General features: G+C 42.5%; 1 protein-coding gene across 5 annotated transcripts in view; it reads left to right on the forward strand.

Annotated features, from left to right (window-relative positions):
- Nucleotides 1-16,655, forward strand: part of AHCTF1 (AT-hook containing transcription factor 1) — a 328,409-nt gene that overhangs the window by 45,500 nt on the left and 266,254 nt on the right. For all 5 annotated transcript variants that reach the window (XM_069769303.1, XM_069769301.1, XM_069769302.1 and 2 more), the window contains exon 5: nucleotides 15,911-16,118. In XM_069769303.1, the coding sequence (XP_069625404.1) occupies nucleotides 15,911-16,118 (208 nt within the window). The remainder of the gene's footprint in view (nucleotides 1-15,910; nucleotides 16,119-16,655) is intronic.

Genomic DNA, 16,655 nt, shown 5'->3' on the forward strand with positions numbered 1-16,655 from the left:
CTTTTCTTGATATGCTAATTTATTGAGACAGGTTTTTTGGGTTATCAGGAGTTGTATGCCAAAATCATCAGTATTAAAACAATAAAAGACCTGACAAAAAATTCAGTTGGTGGATAATGAATCTATAATATATGAAAGTTTAATTGTAATCATTACATTATGGTAAATAATGAAATTTAACACTATATGCTAATTTTTTGAGAAGGACCTGTAGTGCTTTAGCCTGTCCCGCCAAATAGTATAAGAAAAAATCTGGCAATGCCGCTCCTCCCCCCTGTTTAGGTCTTTGCAAAGTAGTTAGTTTAAGCTTGGGCCTGCTTTTCCCCCACAAAAATGAAGTAACGTGAGAATTTAAATTAGTAAAGAAGAATTTTGGTACAGTTACTGCACTATGTTGAAGACAATAGTTGAATTTAGGGAGCAAAATCATTTTTATGAGATTAATGCGGCCTGCTACGGACAATGGAAGCTTACTCCAAGATGCAAATTTCAGTTTAGTGTATTCCAACAAGGGGAGAACATTGAGCTGTAGATCCGACCCACTGCGCTGGGACATGTAAATACCCAGGTACTTAAATTTAGACACTATGGGCAGTAAAGAAAGAGTATTAAGATTGGTAATAGGGCAGATTTATCCCAATTAATATATAGGCCTGAGAACCCACTAAATTTATCTATGGTAGCAATTATTTTTGGCAACGTTTCTTCTGCCCTATCCATGAATATTCTCATATCATCAGCATATAAACCAATGATGTCCCTGGATAGTCTTTAGCATCCCTGTGAATTGCAGCGGATGCCCACCTTCTTCCCAAGGATCCCTTGGAGAAGGGAGTGTGACCCTCACGAGGGTCACCAAGCTGAGTCTAGTATAGTCCAGTCATTTGCAGGCCTTTCACTTTTCTAGGACAAGCTTGGGCCCCTTACCGGGTGGACAGTCCACAAGCCGTATATGCATAGAATGAACACCAAAGTTCTATGCTGGAGTCTATTTGCTTGGCGGTTAGGCGATTGAGCAGCTACTGTATATGACTTGGGCTGTGACGTCTCCAGCAAATTATATCCCCCTCATGAGGCCCTCGGCATGACTTATTCCGCTCCCTTGGAATTTGGACGCCCCACCCCTTTTTAACCTCTTGATAGGATAGACTGCATTTGTGGCTGCGCTATGTAAAATCCGTCACATTTCTATTGTTTTTCTACCCTCCCTTCTTCCCTCCTGCCCTTACATTTGTTGCAGGACCTGTCTTGTGGTAGGAAATGGGACTTGGTGTGAATAGAACCACAAATCAATATGGTAGAGGAGTTGGAAGTCTGGACTTTGGGTTTGGTTTGGGAATTTTAAAATGTCCAGAAGAAAATGGGTACATAGGAGCGAACTTTACTCCAGTATACTTAATACGGACAGTCCTTTTTCAGAGATTCACAAATGTTTTTCAAAACTCCTTTAAGTGGTTACTGATTCTATAAACAATGCAGAAATCAGTACTACAAGCGAACATTTCATTACTTTTTATCTGTTTAAACTTGCTGCTTCCTGATAAAGTGGCTGATTAAAATGTAGTTTTACTTTATTTTCCTTTCACCCGTGACCTTACACGTGAGAGGAATACGCCCACCAATGACAGGAAACCTATTGAAATAAAAGGGTGGTACCTCTCCCCCGCATGAGTTTCATGTCCTTGATGGGTACCTGATGCTGAAGACATGGAAGAATCACCCAGATCTGTCCCGCTGTCTGGAAGAATGGCTTTGAGCCTGTAACGCTGGGTTCAGCTTCTGAAAGCGCCTTCCGCTGGTCCACTGGTGGCTCATGTGTGCGATCATGAGCGGTAGTGACTGATGTCTTGCATGTACATAAAGCAAGAGAAGGCTGACAGCACTCACTCACATAGGGCGCTCGTTCCACCTCCAGGGAACCCTTCCCGGATATCGTATCAACTCCAAGATAAAGGGATGCGCTGTCCCTTTATCTTGGAGTTGATGTCTTGCATGTGTCCAGCTGCGCATCGGTGATGTCAGGCAGAGGAGCACGCTGGGAAATAACATCCTGAGGTTTCACGCAGAGGGGCATGTGACAGGAAGTAAGATGCTTCTGGAGGAGGCGTGGTTAGGAAGGAGATGCCATGGTGATTCCTCATTCAAAATGAGGTCTGACCACAAGTAGAGCGCTTGTGCTCTGGCTTTCCTTCCTGATTACCATGGAGGATCAGCAGTAGCAACAGACTCAACAGTGTGGACACAGTGGGGGCAGATGTTCAAGTGGCAGGAGCGGTAGCAGACCCAGGCAGAGGAGAAGAGTGACTCTGGACTCATCATCCAGAGTGGATCAATCGTGCATCCCAGACCAGCCTCCAAATCTGATACCCTTGAAGTGACAATGGGTGGGGATTGATCTAATTTGAATGTTCACCATTTTGATGGGTCCCATTTTCTTGTTCTGTCACTAGGAAAGGCCTTAAAAAACAAAACAAAAAAAAAAAAGCGCTAAAAGAACTAGTGTGTACTGTGTAAAAACCCGCCATCAGGTGACAGGCAGAAAAAAACAGTTCAACCTGCATACAGAAAACCATTGAGGAAAGTCCAAATTTCACCTTGAATCTTAAGTTCGTTATCACTGCAGAGGTTGAAGGGTTCCTTAAATCTCTAATAAGGAAATTGAAGACAAGACCTTGAGAAGTTTCCTAAGTCTAATAATACCCTGATATCCGAGGGAGAATGAGTATGGATCCTCCCCTTCTCTTTTCTGATTATTATTATTTATTTATATAGCACCATTAATTCCATGGTGTTGTACATAAGAAAGGGATTACATACAGCGTTATAGATATCGTTTACAGTAAACAAGTTTACAGTGACAGACTGGTACAGAGGGGAGAGGACCCTGTCCTTGCGGACTTGCATTCTATACGTCTATATTCTGATGGTGATATGGTCGAAAGGCCATGTTTCCTATAGAGGATATTGACAAATGAAAGCTCTTAGAACAACTATGGGCCTTAAAGAAGAAAAGATTACTAAATCCCTAGAAGACGTAATGTACCCTTCCAGTTAATAACAAGATACATATGTTTATTAACAAGGAGTGGAAAAAGCCAGAGAGGAGTGAAGCCTAACCCTCATCTTGAGAAATGAAATATTCTTTTGAATAAAAGGATACGGAGGAATGGGGAAGAAATCCCCAAAATAGATATAGCAGTGGCAAAGTCCTCAAAAAACTCTGCTCGGCCCGTTTGAGGATACTGGTGTCTTGACAGACCCTCTGGATAAGAAGGCAGAAGAGTGCTTAAGGTACACGAGGGAAGCTGCAGCAGGCGCTTTGAAACCAGCAATTGCAGGTTCCTGCAATGCTCGTTCATCTGGTTGCAGCAGCTGGAACAAAATTAAAGGATAAGACCCGAGGGTTAAAAATCCTGGTTCACCGGTCAAAGGAGCTGCAGCCTTTTTAGTGGACGCCTCAGCAGATTCAGGGAGGCTAGCGGCAAAATCTGCAGGTCTATCCAATACTCAACGGGCCTATTCTGTATTGTATTCAGGACTATTATCAAATTATCAATTTCTTTCCTAAAGTACAGTTCCTTCAAGATGGAATCAATAAGCACAGTTATAAAGCTTCTATTTCATGACTGCTACATGGTGATCATAGACTTAAATGATACATACTACCATACCCCAATACATACGAGCCATAAAAAAAGTTCTGAGTTGCCTTATTCATAGAGGAGGAGATAAAACACTTCCAATTCAACATCCCGCCCTTTGGCCTATCTATGGATCCAAGAGTCTTAAACCATGTCATAGCCAAGATATTTTCGATGTCAAGATACTCTGTCCCATAACTGGACGACTTCCTGATTGTGAGGAAATCAGATGAACTTTGCTCAGCAAAGTTGGAAGGAAACAGGAACATCTTAGAGACGCTGGGCACGATTTTGAATACACAAATTCGTACCAAGGCCGATTAAAAATCCAGTCCGTTTAACACCTAAAACTAGACTCCAAGAGCCAGGCTTGGCTTCTTCCCAAAGAGAAGAAAGACCAAGTAGTGTCCCTGGTATTAGCAGCAGTGGGCAATCCAGAAATGAGATTAAGGAAGGCGGTATCATTGTTGGGAATTCTGATTTCCTGCATCCTGTCGGGTTTATGGGCCCCGTTACATATGAGACAGCTTCAATGGGAAATGTAATTAAACAGGACAGCTGAGGCATCAGCCAATGACTTGCCATACATGTAAAACTGTTTACCCCTTTGTTAGAGCTTTTGTAAGTAAGGAAGATCATGGTGCTAGCTCACCAGTATAATGCAACAGTCAGTTCCCATGCTATTTAATATGAGCCCGCAGCTATCTGCTTAGCCTTTGCTGGTTCGATTTTATAGGGGGACCCCATGTCAATTTTTTATGGAGTTCCCGTGTAAACTAGCCAGTAAAGCCTAAGCAAACAACTGTGAGCTGATATTAATAGCCTGGGAACCTTTATGGCTTTTGGCTCCTTCCCAGAATACTAATATTAGCCGTCGGCTTTCCCTCTGCTGGTTAAGAAAATTACACGGGAGCACACGCGTTTTTTTTTTTTTTTTTAAGGGTTTGTTCCCAAGGTCAGGGACCGGCAGTACTTTGGACGCAGCACATGTCCGCTCCGTCCAAAGCGCTGCTGGCTTTTGAACGCAGGTGATTCCGCATGTGTTCATTGAACCGTGTGGAATCACAGTGCCCAATACATTGTACGGGGATGTTTAAATTGATATGCTGCTGTATGGAAAGATGCGCCGCATGTCTGTCTCCACAGGTAAGCCACGGGCGCTGGTGCATGCATAGTGTCCCATCCCCTATGCTGTAACATCTGGCTACTGCAGGTTGGACACAAACCTCAGGCTATTTATATATTCACTTAAATGTTTTGTGTGTATACATTATATTAGAACATGGTATGTACCGTATATACTTGAGTATAAGCCGACCCCCCCTAATTTTGCCACAAAAAACTGGGAAAACTTATTGACTCGAGTATAAGCCTAGCGTGGAAAATGCAGCAGCTACTGGTAAATTTCAAAAATAAAAATAGGTGCTCGATACCGTTCATTATTGCCCCATAGATGCTCCATATACAACTGTGCTATATAGAATGCTCTATACCGTTCATTATGGCTCCATAGATGCTCCTTATAAAGCTGTGCCCCATATATATTGCTCTGCACCATTGATTATGGCCCCATAGATGCTCCACATAAAGCTGTGCCCCATATACGGTATATTGCTCTGCACCGTTCATTATTTCCCCATAGATGCTCCTTATATAATGCTGTGCCATATAGAATGCTGCTGGTGCTGCAATAAAAAAAAAAAAATCACATACTCCCCTCTCTTGCTCAGGACGCCGGCGCTTTCAATATTTACCTGCTCCTCGTGCGGCTCCGTCTCCAGCGCTGACGCTCAGCAGAGGGCGCGCACTGACTACGTCACAGCGCCCTCTAACCTGAGCGTCACTGTTAGAGGACGCTGCAGACGGAGCCGCACCGGAGCGAGGAGCAGGTAAATATCGCGCAGCGCTGCGCTCCCCGTATACTTACCTGCTCCTGGCGCAGTCCCTGGCTTCCCCGGCGCTGCAGCTTCTTCCTGTAATTGAGCGGTCACAGTTACCGATCATTTACAGCAATGAATATGCGGCTCCTCCCCTATGGGAGGTGGAGCCGCCTATTCATTTCTGTAATGAGCGGTACCATGTGACCACTCAGTACAGGGAGAATCTGCAGCGCCGGGGAAGCCAGGGACTGCAGGGACCGCGCCGCAGCAGGTAAGTATAACTACACAGCCCCCGCTCCCCCTCACCTGCTGACCTCCCGGTATATGACTCGAGTATAAGCCGAGAGGGGGACTTTCAGCTCAAAAAAATGGGCTGAAAATCTCGGCTTATACTCGAGTATATACGGTAATTATATTATGGTCTTCAATGGAGAATGTAAAAGAAGAGGTTGGGCTAGGAAATTACATCACAATTCTTTTTTTTTTTTTTGTGTTTAGCTTACAAAAATGCAGTCAAATCCGCATAGAAATCCACATCAAAAACGTGCTGATATTCAACTGCGTTTTCTGCCAAGAGAGGAAGAATCCGCACAAATTTTTACAAGAGCAAATCTGCCACGTGTGCCCTATGGCTATGTGCCCACGTTGTGGAAATGTCCGCAGCATTTCCGCAACTCACTGCCGCGGGTAAAATGCAGCATCAATAGTAAAAGACAGAATTTTAAAAATAATTAAAAGAAAAAAGTTATTCTCGCCTTCCAACAGTCCCCGATCTCCTCAGCGGCGCTCCAGGTACGTTCCGTTCCCAGGGATGCTTTGTGCGAAGGACTTTTCTGATGTCACGGTCGCGTGACCGTGACGTCATCTCAGGTGATTCGCGCAATGCATCCCTGGGAACGGAAGCCACCGTGTGCACTGCTGAGAGGCGGGAGCACTCCTGGGGCCATCAGAAGGTAAGTATATCCCTATTTTTTATTTTAATTCTTTTTCTTTTTTTTTTACAGGAATATTGTACCCAGGGCCTCTCCTCCAAACCCTGGGTACCATCCGCACATGAAGCGCTCACTTTACGCATGATGGGCATAGCCCTGTGCATAAGGTGAACGTTTCAATGCAATCCTATGGATGCGGAATTTCCGTGATTCCGCAGAAATAATAAACATGCAGCGGATTTTACCGCTATGCGATTCTGCAGCAGGAAACTCTGCAGCATAGGATTGCATGGGAATGTGTTTTCTAGCATTTGTTTAAGCTTTTCCGCTGTGGCAAAAAACGCAACGTGGGCACACAGCCTAAGGCTGCCGTCACACTAGCAGTATTTGGTCCGTATTCTACATCAGTATTTGTAAGCCAAAACCAGGAGTGGAACAATTAGAGGAAAAGTATAATAGAAACATATGCCCCACTTCTGCAGTTATCACCCACTCCTGGTTTTGGCTTACAAATACTGATGTAAAATACTGACCAAATACTGCTAGTGTGGCGGCAGCCTAAGACTCATTCCACCAGAGCTGTTGCGGCCTCCTGGGCAGAAAAGGCTGAGGTATCCATTGACCCGATTTGTAAGGCCACAACTTGGTCCTCACCTTCAACATTCTTTATGCACTATAGACTGGTTCTATCCTCTGCTGACATAACTATTGGTATAAGGGTGCTGCAAGCAGTGGTCCCGCCTTGATGTGACTTGTTTCTCTATAAATCTCTCAGGTGTGCTGTAATATGTGAAGGGAAAATGCCAATACTCGTGATCGGTTTATTCAGAACCCATGACAGCATCCTCATATTCTCCACCACCCCTTTTCACTATGTTTGGTGTTCACTATAGAATTTAAGTTAGTGTTGGGTGAAATTATAATTGGTGTTGGTTGTGTATATATAATGGTTTGGAGGTCTTGCTCTCTAATCCAACTGATGTGGGGGAGCGGAACTGCCCTTTTATTTCAGTAACTTTCCTGTCCGTGATGGGCAAGCACCTCTCTTAGATGTGTGGTCATTGGTTCTGGAAAAAGCGATTACCGGTAAGTAATTTGGGTATTTTCCTTTCCTGCAAACATTTTGCAACTATCGGGCATTATTCCCCAGTACCTGGGAATAAATTGTGTTGGTTGTAATATCCGTACAGCATAGCTCTCCTAGGGGTTCTTGGTGCTAGCAATGACTGTAAATGCTGGAAGTGCCATCTGAGGGTGATGAGATTTTTCTCAAACGCACCATTCCCTATGAAAAAAAAAAAAAAAGATAAATTGTATCTTGGTGAAAAAGACAGCTCACCAGCTCATTGAGGTATCAGATTAGGCTGGTTTCACACATCGTTTTTTTGCCATCAGTCACAATCCTGCAAATTTTGGGAAAAAAAAATGGATCTGGCCAAAGTTGCCGCTTGATCCTTTTTTTTTTTTTTTTTTTCTCATAGACTTGTATTAGCGATGGATGGCCTCACGTTTCATCCGTTTTTCGCCATATCAATCAAATTGTTTTTCTGGCGGCCGGAGAAAACGGACATAGTAAAGTTTTTTGTGTCTCTTGAAAAACGGACAGCGACGGATCTGTCGCCGTCCGTTTGCTAGAATGGAACCCTATGGCGCCGGATCCGTCAAATGACGGAATCCGGCAACGGATTCTGTTATTTTTTTAACCCCTTTCTGACATTAGCAGAAGCTACCGCTTGCAATGGCGCGGTCCCGGGAGCATCCAGAGGAGCGGGAAAGGCGGCGGAGGGTGAGTATTGCAGGTTTTTTGTTTTTTTATTATTTTTAACACGTCATGTTTTTACTATTGATGCTGCATTGGCATATAAATAGTTGGGGACACACAGGGTTAATAGCAGCGGTAACTGAGTGCGTTACACCGCGGGCCGTTACCGCTGCCATTAACCCTGTGTGAGCGGTGAGTGGAGGGGATTACGGAGCGGGCACCGGGCAGTGAGTGCAAGGGAGTAGGGGAGGGACTAATCGGACTGTGCCCGTCGCTGATTGGTCGCGGCAGCCATGACAGGCAGCTGCCGACACCAATCAGCGGACGAATAACCGTGACAGAAGGACAGACAGACAGACGGAAATGACCCTTAGACAATTATGTATATAGATGTATGTGTGTATATATATTTTTATATTGTTCCTATAAATACATTTCTTTAAATAAAAAAAAACAATAAAAGTACACATATTTAGTATCGCCGCGTCCGTGATGACCCGACCTATAAAACTGTCCCACTAGTTAACCCCTTCAGTGAACACTGTAAAAATAAGAGGCAAAAAACAATGCTTTATTATCCTACCGCCAAACAAAAAGTGGAACGCGATCAAAAAGATGGATATAAATAACCATGGTATGGCTGAAAACGTCATCTTGTCTCGCAATAAACAAGCCGCCATACAGCGTCATCAAAGAATAAATAAAAAAGTTATAGTCCTCAGAATAAAGCGATGCAAAAATAATTTTTTCTATAAAATAGTTTTTATCGTATAAAAGGGCCAAAACTTAAAAAATGATCTAAATGAGGTGTCGCTGTAAACGTACTGACCCGAAGAATAAAACTGCTTTATCAATTTTACCAAACGCGGAACGGTATAAACGTCTCCCCCAAAAGAAATTCATGAATAGCTGGTTTTTGGTCATTGTGCCTCACAAAAATCAGAATAAAAAGCGATCAAAAAATACCAATAAAACGTCAACTCGTCCCGCAAAAAACAAGACGTCACATGACTCTGTGGACTCAACTATGAAAAAATTAAAACTCTCAAAATGTGGTAACGCAAAAAATATTTTTTGCAATAAAAAGCGTCTTTCAGTGTGTGACGGCTGCCAATCATTAAAATCCGCTAAACTAAATCAAACCCCCCTTCATCACCCCCTTAGTTAGGGAAAAATTCAAAAAAATGTGTTAGGGTTGGTGCTAGGGTTCAGGCTACAGTAAGGTTATGTGCTCACGATGCAGATTTAGTGCAGTTCTGCAGCGTTTTTTTCTGCAGCAGAAACGCTGCGGAACTGCACTGTGATTTACAGTACAATGTAAATCAATGTGAAAAAAAAAGCTGTGCACATGGTGCAAAAAAATCTGCGCAGAAACGCATAATTCGGGGGTTTCCACTGTTTAGGCACGTCAGGGGCTCTCCAAACACGACATGGCGTCCGATCTCAATTCCAGCCAATTCTGCGTTGAAAAAGCAAAACTGCTCCTTCCCTTCTGAGCTCTCCCGTGCGCCTAAACTGGATTACCCCAACATATGGGGTATCCACGTACTCGGGACAAATTGGACAACAACATTTGGGGTCCAATTTTTCCTGTCACCCGTGGGAAAATACAAAACTGGGGCTAAAAAAAAATAATTTTTGTGGAGAAAATTTTTTTCTCTAGTAACCCCCCCATGACAGCACACCTGGAGGATGTTACCCCTTTCCTAATAGGGACAGGAAATGACAAGAGGTTAAATAACCCCTCCCTCATCCTCCCCTCAGTGTTTTTTCCTGTCCCTACTAGGGATGAAGAGGGTCGCAAAACGGTTACTAATTCTATTTACCAAAAGATCTGGAAGACGTTCATCAGATGGTGTCTCCTGAGCAACCTTACCCAGATAAACCAAACCTAGCCAAGATCCTGGATTTTCTACAAGATGGGCTGGAGAAGGGTCTCAGACCCAGCACCCTCAAGGTACAAGTGGCAGCCTTGAGCTCTTATTTTGACCAGTCTTTAGCCAACCATAGATGGGTAAGAAGATTCATGACGGCGGCATCCCGCATATCTCCAAGACCCATAAATATAGTTCCATCCTGGGACCTGAATATAGTCCTGAAAGGACTTACACTGCCACCATTTGAACCCTTATCTTCCATAACCATGGATAAACTCGCTTGGAAAACCACCTTCCTGGTAGCTATAACAACAGCCAGAAGAGTGGGTGAACTAGAAGCCCTGTCAATCAACGAGCCCTACATGAAGATTCTTCAGGACAGGCTTATCCTACGATTAGACCCATCCTTTCTCCCAAAGGTCGTCTCCGATTTCCACAAATCGCAGGAGATAATTCTTCCATCATTCTATCAAGAACCAAAGAATGAGGAAGAGGAACATTTCCATACTTTGGATGTTCGAAGAATGGTACTCTATTATCTTCATGCATCAGAAAAGATTAGAAAAGATCAAAATCTGTTTATTCATCTTCTCGGCCAGAATAAGGGGAAGAAGACTTCCAGATCCACAATTGCAAATTGGATCAAAAGAGCAATCCTGGAGGCTTATCAAATTCAAGGCCTTCCACCACCAGGAAAGCTCACAGCCCATTCTACTAGAGCAACAGCTGTCTCCTGGGCCGTGAAAGCCAGTGCTTCCATCAAGCAAATATGCAGAGCGGCTACATGGTCCTCGGTCCATACGTTCTCCAAACATTACAGGCTTGACCTGATGTCAAAAGAAGACTTAGCCTTCGGAGAAAAAGTCCTTAGTGCTGTAGTCCCTCCCTAAAAATTACTCTTGGGTACTGCTCCAGGTGTGCTGTCGTGGGGGGTTACTAGAGAAAATAGAATTATTCTTACCGTAAATTCGGTTTCTAGTAACCCACCACGACAGCAGGAGTAATCCCTCCCTTTGCTTAATATACGTTCTGAAAATAATAAATATAATTTGAAGCATTCATTCTCCTGTGGTCCTTTATAATAACACTGAGGGGAGGATGAGGGAGGGGTTATTTAACCTCTTGTCATTTCCTGTCCCTATTAGGAAAGGGGTAACATCCTCCAGGTGTGCTGTCGTGGTGGGTTACTAGAAACCGAATTAACGTTAAGAATAATTCTATTTTTTTTTTTTTTTTTCATGGCTCTGCGTTATAAACTGTAGTGAAACACTTGGGGGTTCAAAGCTCTCACAACACATCTAGATTAGTTCCTTGGGGTCTAGTTTCCAATATGGGGTCAGTAGTGGGGGGTTTCTACTGTTTAGGTACATCAGGGGCTCTGCAAACGCAATGTGACGCCTGCAGACCAATCCATCGAAGTCTGCATTCTGATGATTGCTGCTATGTAGCTGAGCCGATCGAGTGGTGCCAGCTTCTAGCCTCCCATGAGTTTTAAAAATATGAAAAAAATATAAAAGTTTAAATCACCCCCCTTTCGCCCCATCCTAAATAAAACAATAAAAAAAAAAATCAAACCTACACATATTTGGTATCGCCGCGTTCAGAATGGCCTGATCTATCAATAAAAAAAAAAAAAAAAAAAAAAGCATTAACCTGATCACTAAACGGTGTAGCAAGAAAAAAATATTGAAACGCCAGAATTACATTTTTTGGTCGCTGCGACATTGCATTAAAAGAAAAGAACGTATCTGCACAAAAGTGGTATCATTAACCCCTTAATGACAGCCAATACGTCTTTTAACTGACCTGACATATAAGATATCCTCCCCATACAGTTAATAATTTAGCATCTGTCGGTTGTGCACTATAGCTGACAACTTGCTGTATAAGCCACGATCAGTGTTTGCACCGTCCAAATCTGTTTAACCCCTTAGATGCTGCTGTAAATAGTGACTACATCATTATATATGGTGAACATAGTGTGGGGGCTTCCTCTTTATCCCAATTGGTGCCCTCAGATCATGATTGTGTGGTCCTGATGTTTGCGATGGCAATTCATGACCAAATAGCGGCCTTAGAGTCTGACGGCTGTAGTAACCTGTTCAGAAGTTAGAGACATTTAGGTGGTAAAAATACATAGTAACATAGTTAGTAAGGCCGAAAAAAGACATTTGTCCATCCAGTTCAGCCTATATTCCATCATAATAAATCCCCAGATCTACGTCCTTCTACAGAACCTAATTGTATGATACAATATTGTTCTGCTCCAGGAAGACATCCAGGCCTCTCTTGAACCCCTCGACTGAGTTCGCCATCACCACCTCCTCAGGCAAGCAATTCCAGATTCTCACTGCCCTAACAGTAAAGAATCCTCTTCTATGTTGGTGGAAAAACCTTCTCTCCTCCAGACGCAAAGAATGCCCCCTTGTGCCCGTCACCTTCCTTGGTATAAACAGATCCTCAGCGAGATATTTGTATTGTCCCCTTATATACTTATACATGGTTATTAGATCGCCCCTCAGTCGTCTTTTTTCTAGACTAAATAATCCTAATTTCGCTAATCTATCTGGGTATTGTAGTTCTCCCATCCCCTTTATTAATTTTGTTGCCCTCCTTTGTACTCTCTCTAGTTCCATTATATCCTTCCTGAGCACCGGTGCCCAAAACTGGACACAGTACTCCATGTGCGGTCTAACTAGGGATTTGTACAGAGGCAGTATAATGCTCTCATCATGTGTATCCAGACCTCTTTTAATGCACCCCATGATCCTGTTTGCCTTGGCAGCTGCTGCCTGGCACTGGCTGCTCCAGGTAAGTTTATCATTAACTAGGATCCCCAAGTCCTTCTCCCTGTCAGATTTACCCAGTGGTTTCCCATTCAGTGTGTAATGGTGACATTGATTCCTTCTTCCCATGTGTATAACCTTACATTTATCATTGTTAAACCTCATCTGCCACCTTTCAGCCCAAGTTTCCAACTTATCCAGATCCATCTGTAGCAGAATACTATCTTCTCTTGTATTAACTGCTTTACATAGTTTTGTATCATCTGCAAATATCGATATTTTACTGTGTAAACCTTCTACCAGATCATTAATGAATATGTTGAAGAGAACAGGTCCCAATACTGACCCCTGCGGTACCCCACTGGTCACAGTGACCCAGTTAGAGACTATACCATTTATAACCACCCTCTGCTTTCTATCATTAAGCCAGTTACTAACCCATTTACGCACATTTTCCCCCAGACCAAGCATTCTCATTTTGTGTACCAACCTCTTGTGCGGCACGGTATCAAATGCTTTGGAAAAATCGAGATATACCACGTCCAATGACTCACCGTGGTCCAGCCTATAGCTTACCTCTTCATAAAAACTGATTAGATTGGTTTGACAGGAGCGATTTCTCATAAACCCATGCTGATATGGAGTTAAACAGTTATTCTCATTGAGATAATCCAGAATAACATCCCTCAGAAACCCTTCAAATATTTTACCAACAATAGAGGTTAGACTTACTGGCCTATAATTTCCAGGTTCACTTTTAGAGCCCTTTTTGAATATTGGCACCACATTTGCTATGCGCCAGTCCTGCGGAACAGACCCTGTCGCTATAGAGTCACTAAAAATAAGAAATAATGGTTTATCTATTACATTACACATTTTCACTTGTCATGCCACTTTGCATTAATTCCTGTAAAGCACCTGAAGGGTTAATAAACTACCTGACAGCAGTTTTCGATATGTCAGGGGGTGCTGTTTTTAAAATGGTATCACGTTTGGGGGTTTCCCAATACGAGACCCCTAAAGTCACTTCAAACATGGATAAGTCCCTAAAAAAATAAATTTATTACATTTCCTTGAAAAAATGAAAAATTGCTGCTACATTTTTAAACCTCCTAAAATGCTAACAAAATAAAATAACATTTTACAAATGATGCTGATGTAAAGCCGACATGTGGGAAATGTTATTTATTAATGGTTTGCTGTGGTATAACCATCTGGATTAAAGGGATAATCATTCAAACTTTGAAAATTGCTAATTTTTAAACATTTTTCTCAAATTTTTGATTTTTTATAAATAAACACAAAACCTATTGACTGAAATTTACCATTATCATAAAGTATAATGTGTCACGAAAAAAGTCTCAATCACTGGAATTTGTTGAAGCGTTGCAGAGTTATTACCACATAAAGTGACAGTGGTCAGATTTAAAAAATTTGGCTCTGTCACGAAGGGGTTAAAAACGTCAGCTCGGCACGCAAAAAATAAGCCCTCACCCGACCCCAGATCACGAAAGGAGATGCTAGAGGTATCGGATAACGGCACAATTTTTTTTTTTTTTTTTTAAGCAAAGTTTTGAATTTTTTTTCACCACTTAGATAAAAAATAACCTAGACATGTTTGGTGTCTCTGAACTCGTAATTACCTGGAGAATCATATCAGGTCAGTTGTAGCATTTAGTGAAGCTAGAAAAAAAAGCCAAACAAAAAACAAGTGTGGGATTGCACTTTTTTTTGCAATTTCACCACACTTGGAATTTATTTCCCGTTTTTTAGTACAAGACATGGTAAAATCAATGGTGTCGTTCTAAAGTACAGCTCGTCTTGCAAAAAATAAGCCCTCACTTGACCATATTGACGAAAAAATAAAGTTATGGCTCTGGGAAGGAAGGGAGCGAAAAATGAAAAAGGGCTGCGGCAGGAAGGGGTTAAATTCTATTTGGAGAGGGGAGAATCAAAGAGGATGGTAGAGCAAAGCGATAGAGGCAGACACAATTTTCTAGTGTTTTATATAGCACCACATTGCTGGATTTACAGCTGAGCTGCTCAGTACTGCGGTGTTAAGGCCCCTTCACATTAAGCGACGCTGCAGCGATACCGACAACGATCCGGATCGCTGCAGCGTCGCTGTTTGGTCGCTGGAGAGCTGTCACACAGACAGCTCTCCAGCGTCCAACGATGCCGGTAACCAGGGTAAACATCGGGTAACTAAGCGCAGAGCCGCGCTTAGTAACCCGATGTTTACCCTGGATACCATGCTAAAAGTTAAAAAAAAACAAACACTAGATACTTACCTACCGCTGTCTGTCCTCCAGCGCTGCGCTCTGCTTCTCTGCTCTCCTCCTGTACTGTCTGTGAGCCGGAAAGCAGAGCGGTGACGTCACCGCTCTGCTTTCCGGCTCACAGACAGTACAGGAGGAGTGCAGAGCACAGCGCTGGAGGACAGACAGCGTTAGGTAAGTATCTAGTGTTTGTTTTTTTTTACTTTTAGCATGGTAACCAGGGTAAACATCGGGTTACTAAGCGCGGCCCTGCGCTTAGTTACCCGATGTTTACCCTGGTTACCAGTGAAGACATCGCTGGATCGGTGTCACACACGCCGATCCAGCGATGTCTCCAGGGAGTCCAGCGACGAAATAAAGTTCTGGACTTTATTCAGCGACCAACGATCTCCCAGCAGGGGCCTGATCGTTGGTCGCTGTCACACATAACGATTTCATTAACGATATCGTTGCTACGTCACAAATAGCAACGATATCGTTAACAATATCGTTATGTGTGAAGGTACCTTTAGTTCACCAATGCTGCTTAGGGACAGGAGAGCAAGAGTCCTGCATGTCTGAATGGGAGACATCATAGCTAGTCTCCACTCACTAACTTATTCCATTGAAAATTAGAGTGCAACAGCAGAGAAAATGTAACAAATGTATCATACTGTTCATACAATAGCAAGAAAGTTTTGTTCAGCACTTAAAAACATGTACAGGAAAGCTGACTTGCTATTGAAATCCTTATTTATAACTGTTTATTTGTAGACCTGGAAGTCATTAGTGGGATACCTGCAGAAATCCCTAAACTCAGGGAAGCTGCTAATCGAGAGAGACGACACTTATGTCTTCAGTTACTGGCGCCTTCTGGAACCATGGTCACCACAGTCACCTATATAAGTAGAACTAATCACCTTGCCGTTGGGTTCTCTGATGGATACCTCTCTTTATGGAACATGAAAACTTTAAGACGAGAGTAAGTAATGTTGTTTTTTTTTTTTTCCATATTCAAATGCATTCTTTCATTCAGTTTCTTCACTCTTGTGGCTGTATAAATCTTTATTTTATTAGTGAAAATTGGTACTGTATTTTGCTGCATACGGTAATTTAATATGCAACTTTGATTTAAAGTGTGTGTATAATATATCTATTTTCAAAGCTAATAGTTTAGCTTATTTATTTTTTTAATTCTATTGTATTGAAAAGCATTTTGATGATCCTGAGAATCTGGAAAAATCAGAATGCGCACCAGAATGATTTGCACTGGAGGCTCTATGTTGAGCACTTTGATATTTTTCTCCATAAAACATCTGACCACAATGATAACCTGTGTGAAACTTGCCTGAGGGCGCTTTGTATTGTTTGCTGCATCATGTGTGCCCAGGCTGGATATCCAGAAGCCATGATGTGTTATAGCAACTCTGCATGCAGTTACATTTATCCAAGATCACATCACTTTGTATACTACATTTTAATGAGTTATTAATGTGTGTATTCTTATTTTTTTTTTAAG

This window comes from Ranitomeya imitator, chromosome 5, assembly GCF_032444005.1.
Source record: "Ranitomeya imitator isolate aRanImi1 chromosome 5, aRanImi1.pri, whole genome shotgun sequence".
NCBI classification, from domain to species: Eukaryota; Metazoa; Chordata; class Amphibia; order Anura; family Dendrobatidae; genus Ranitomeya; species Ranitomeya imitator.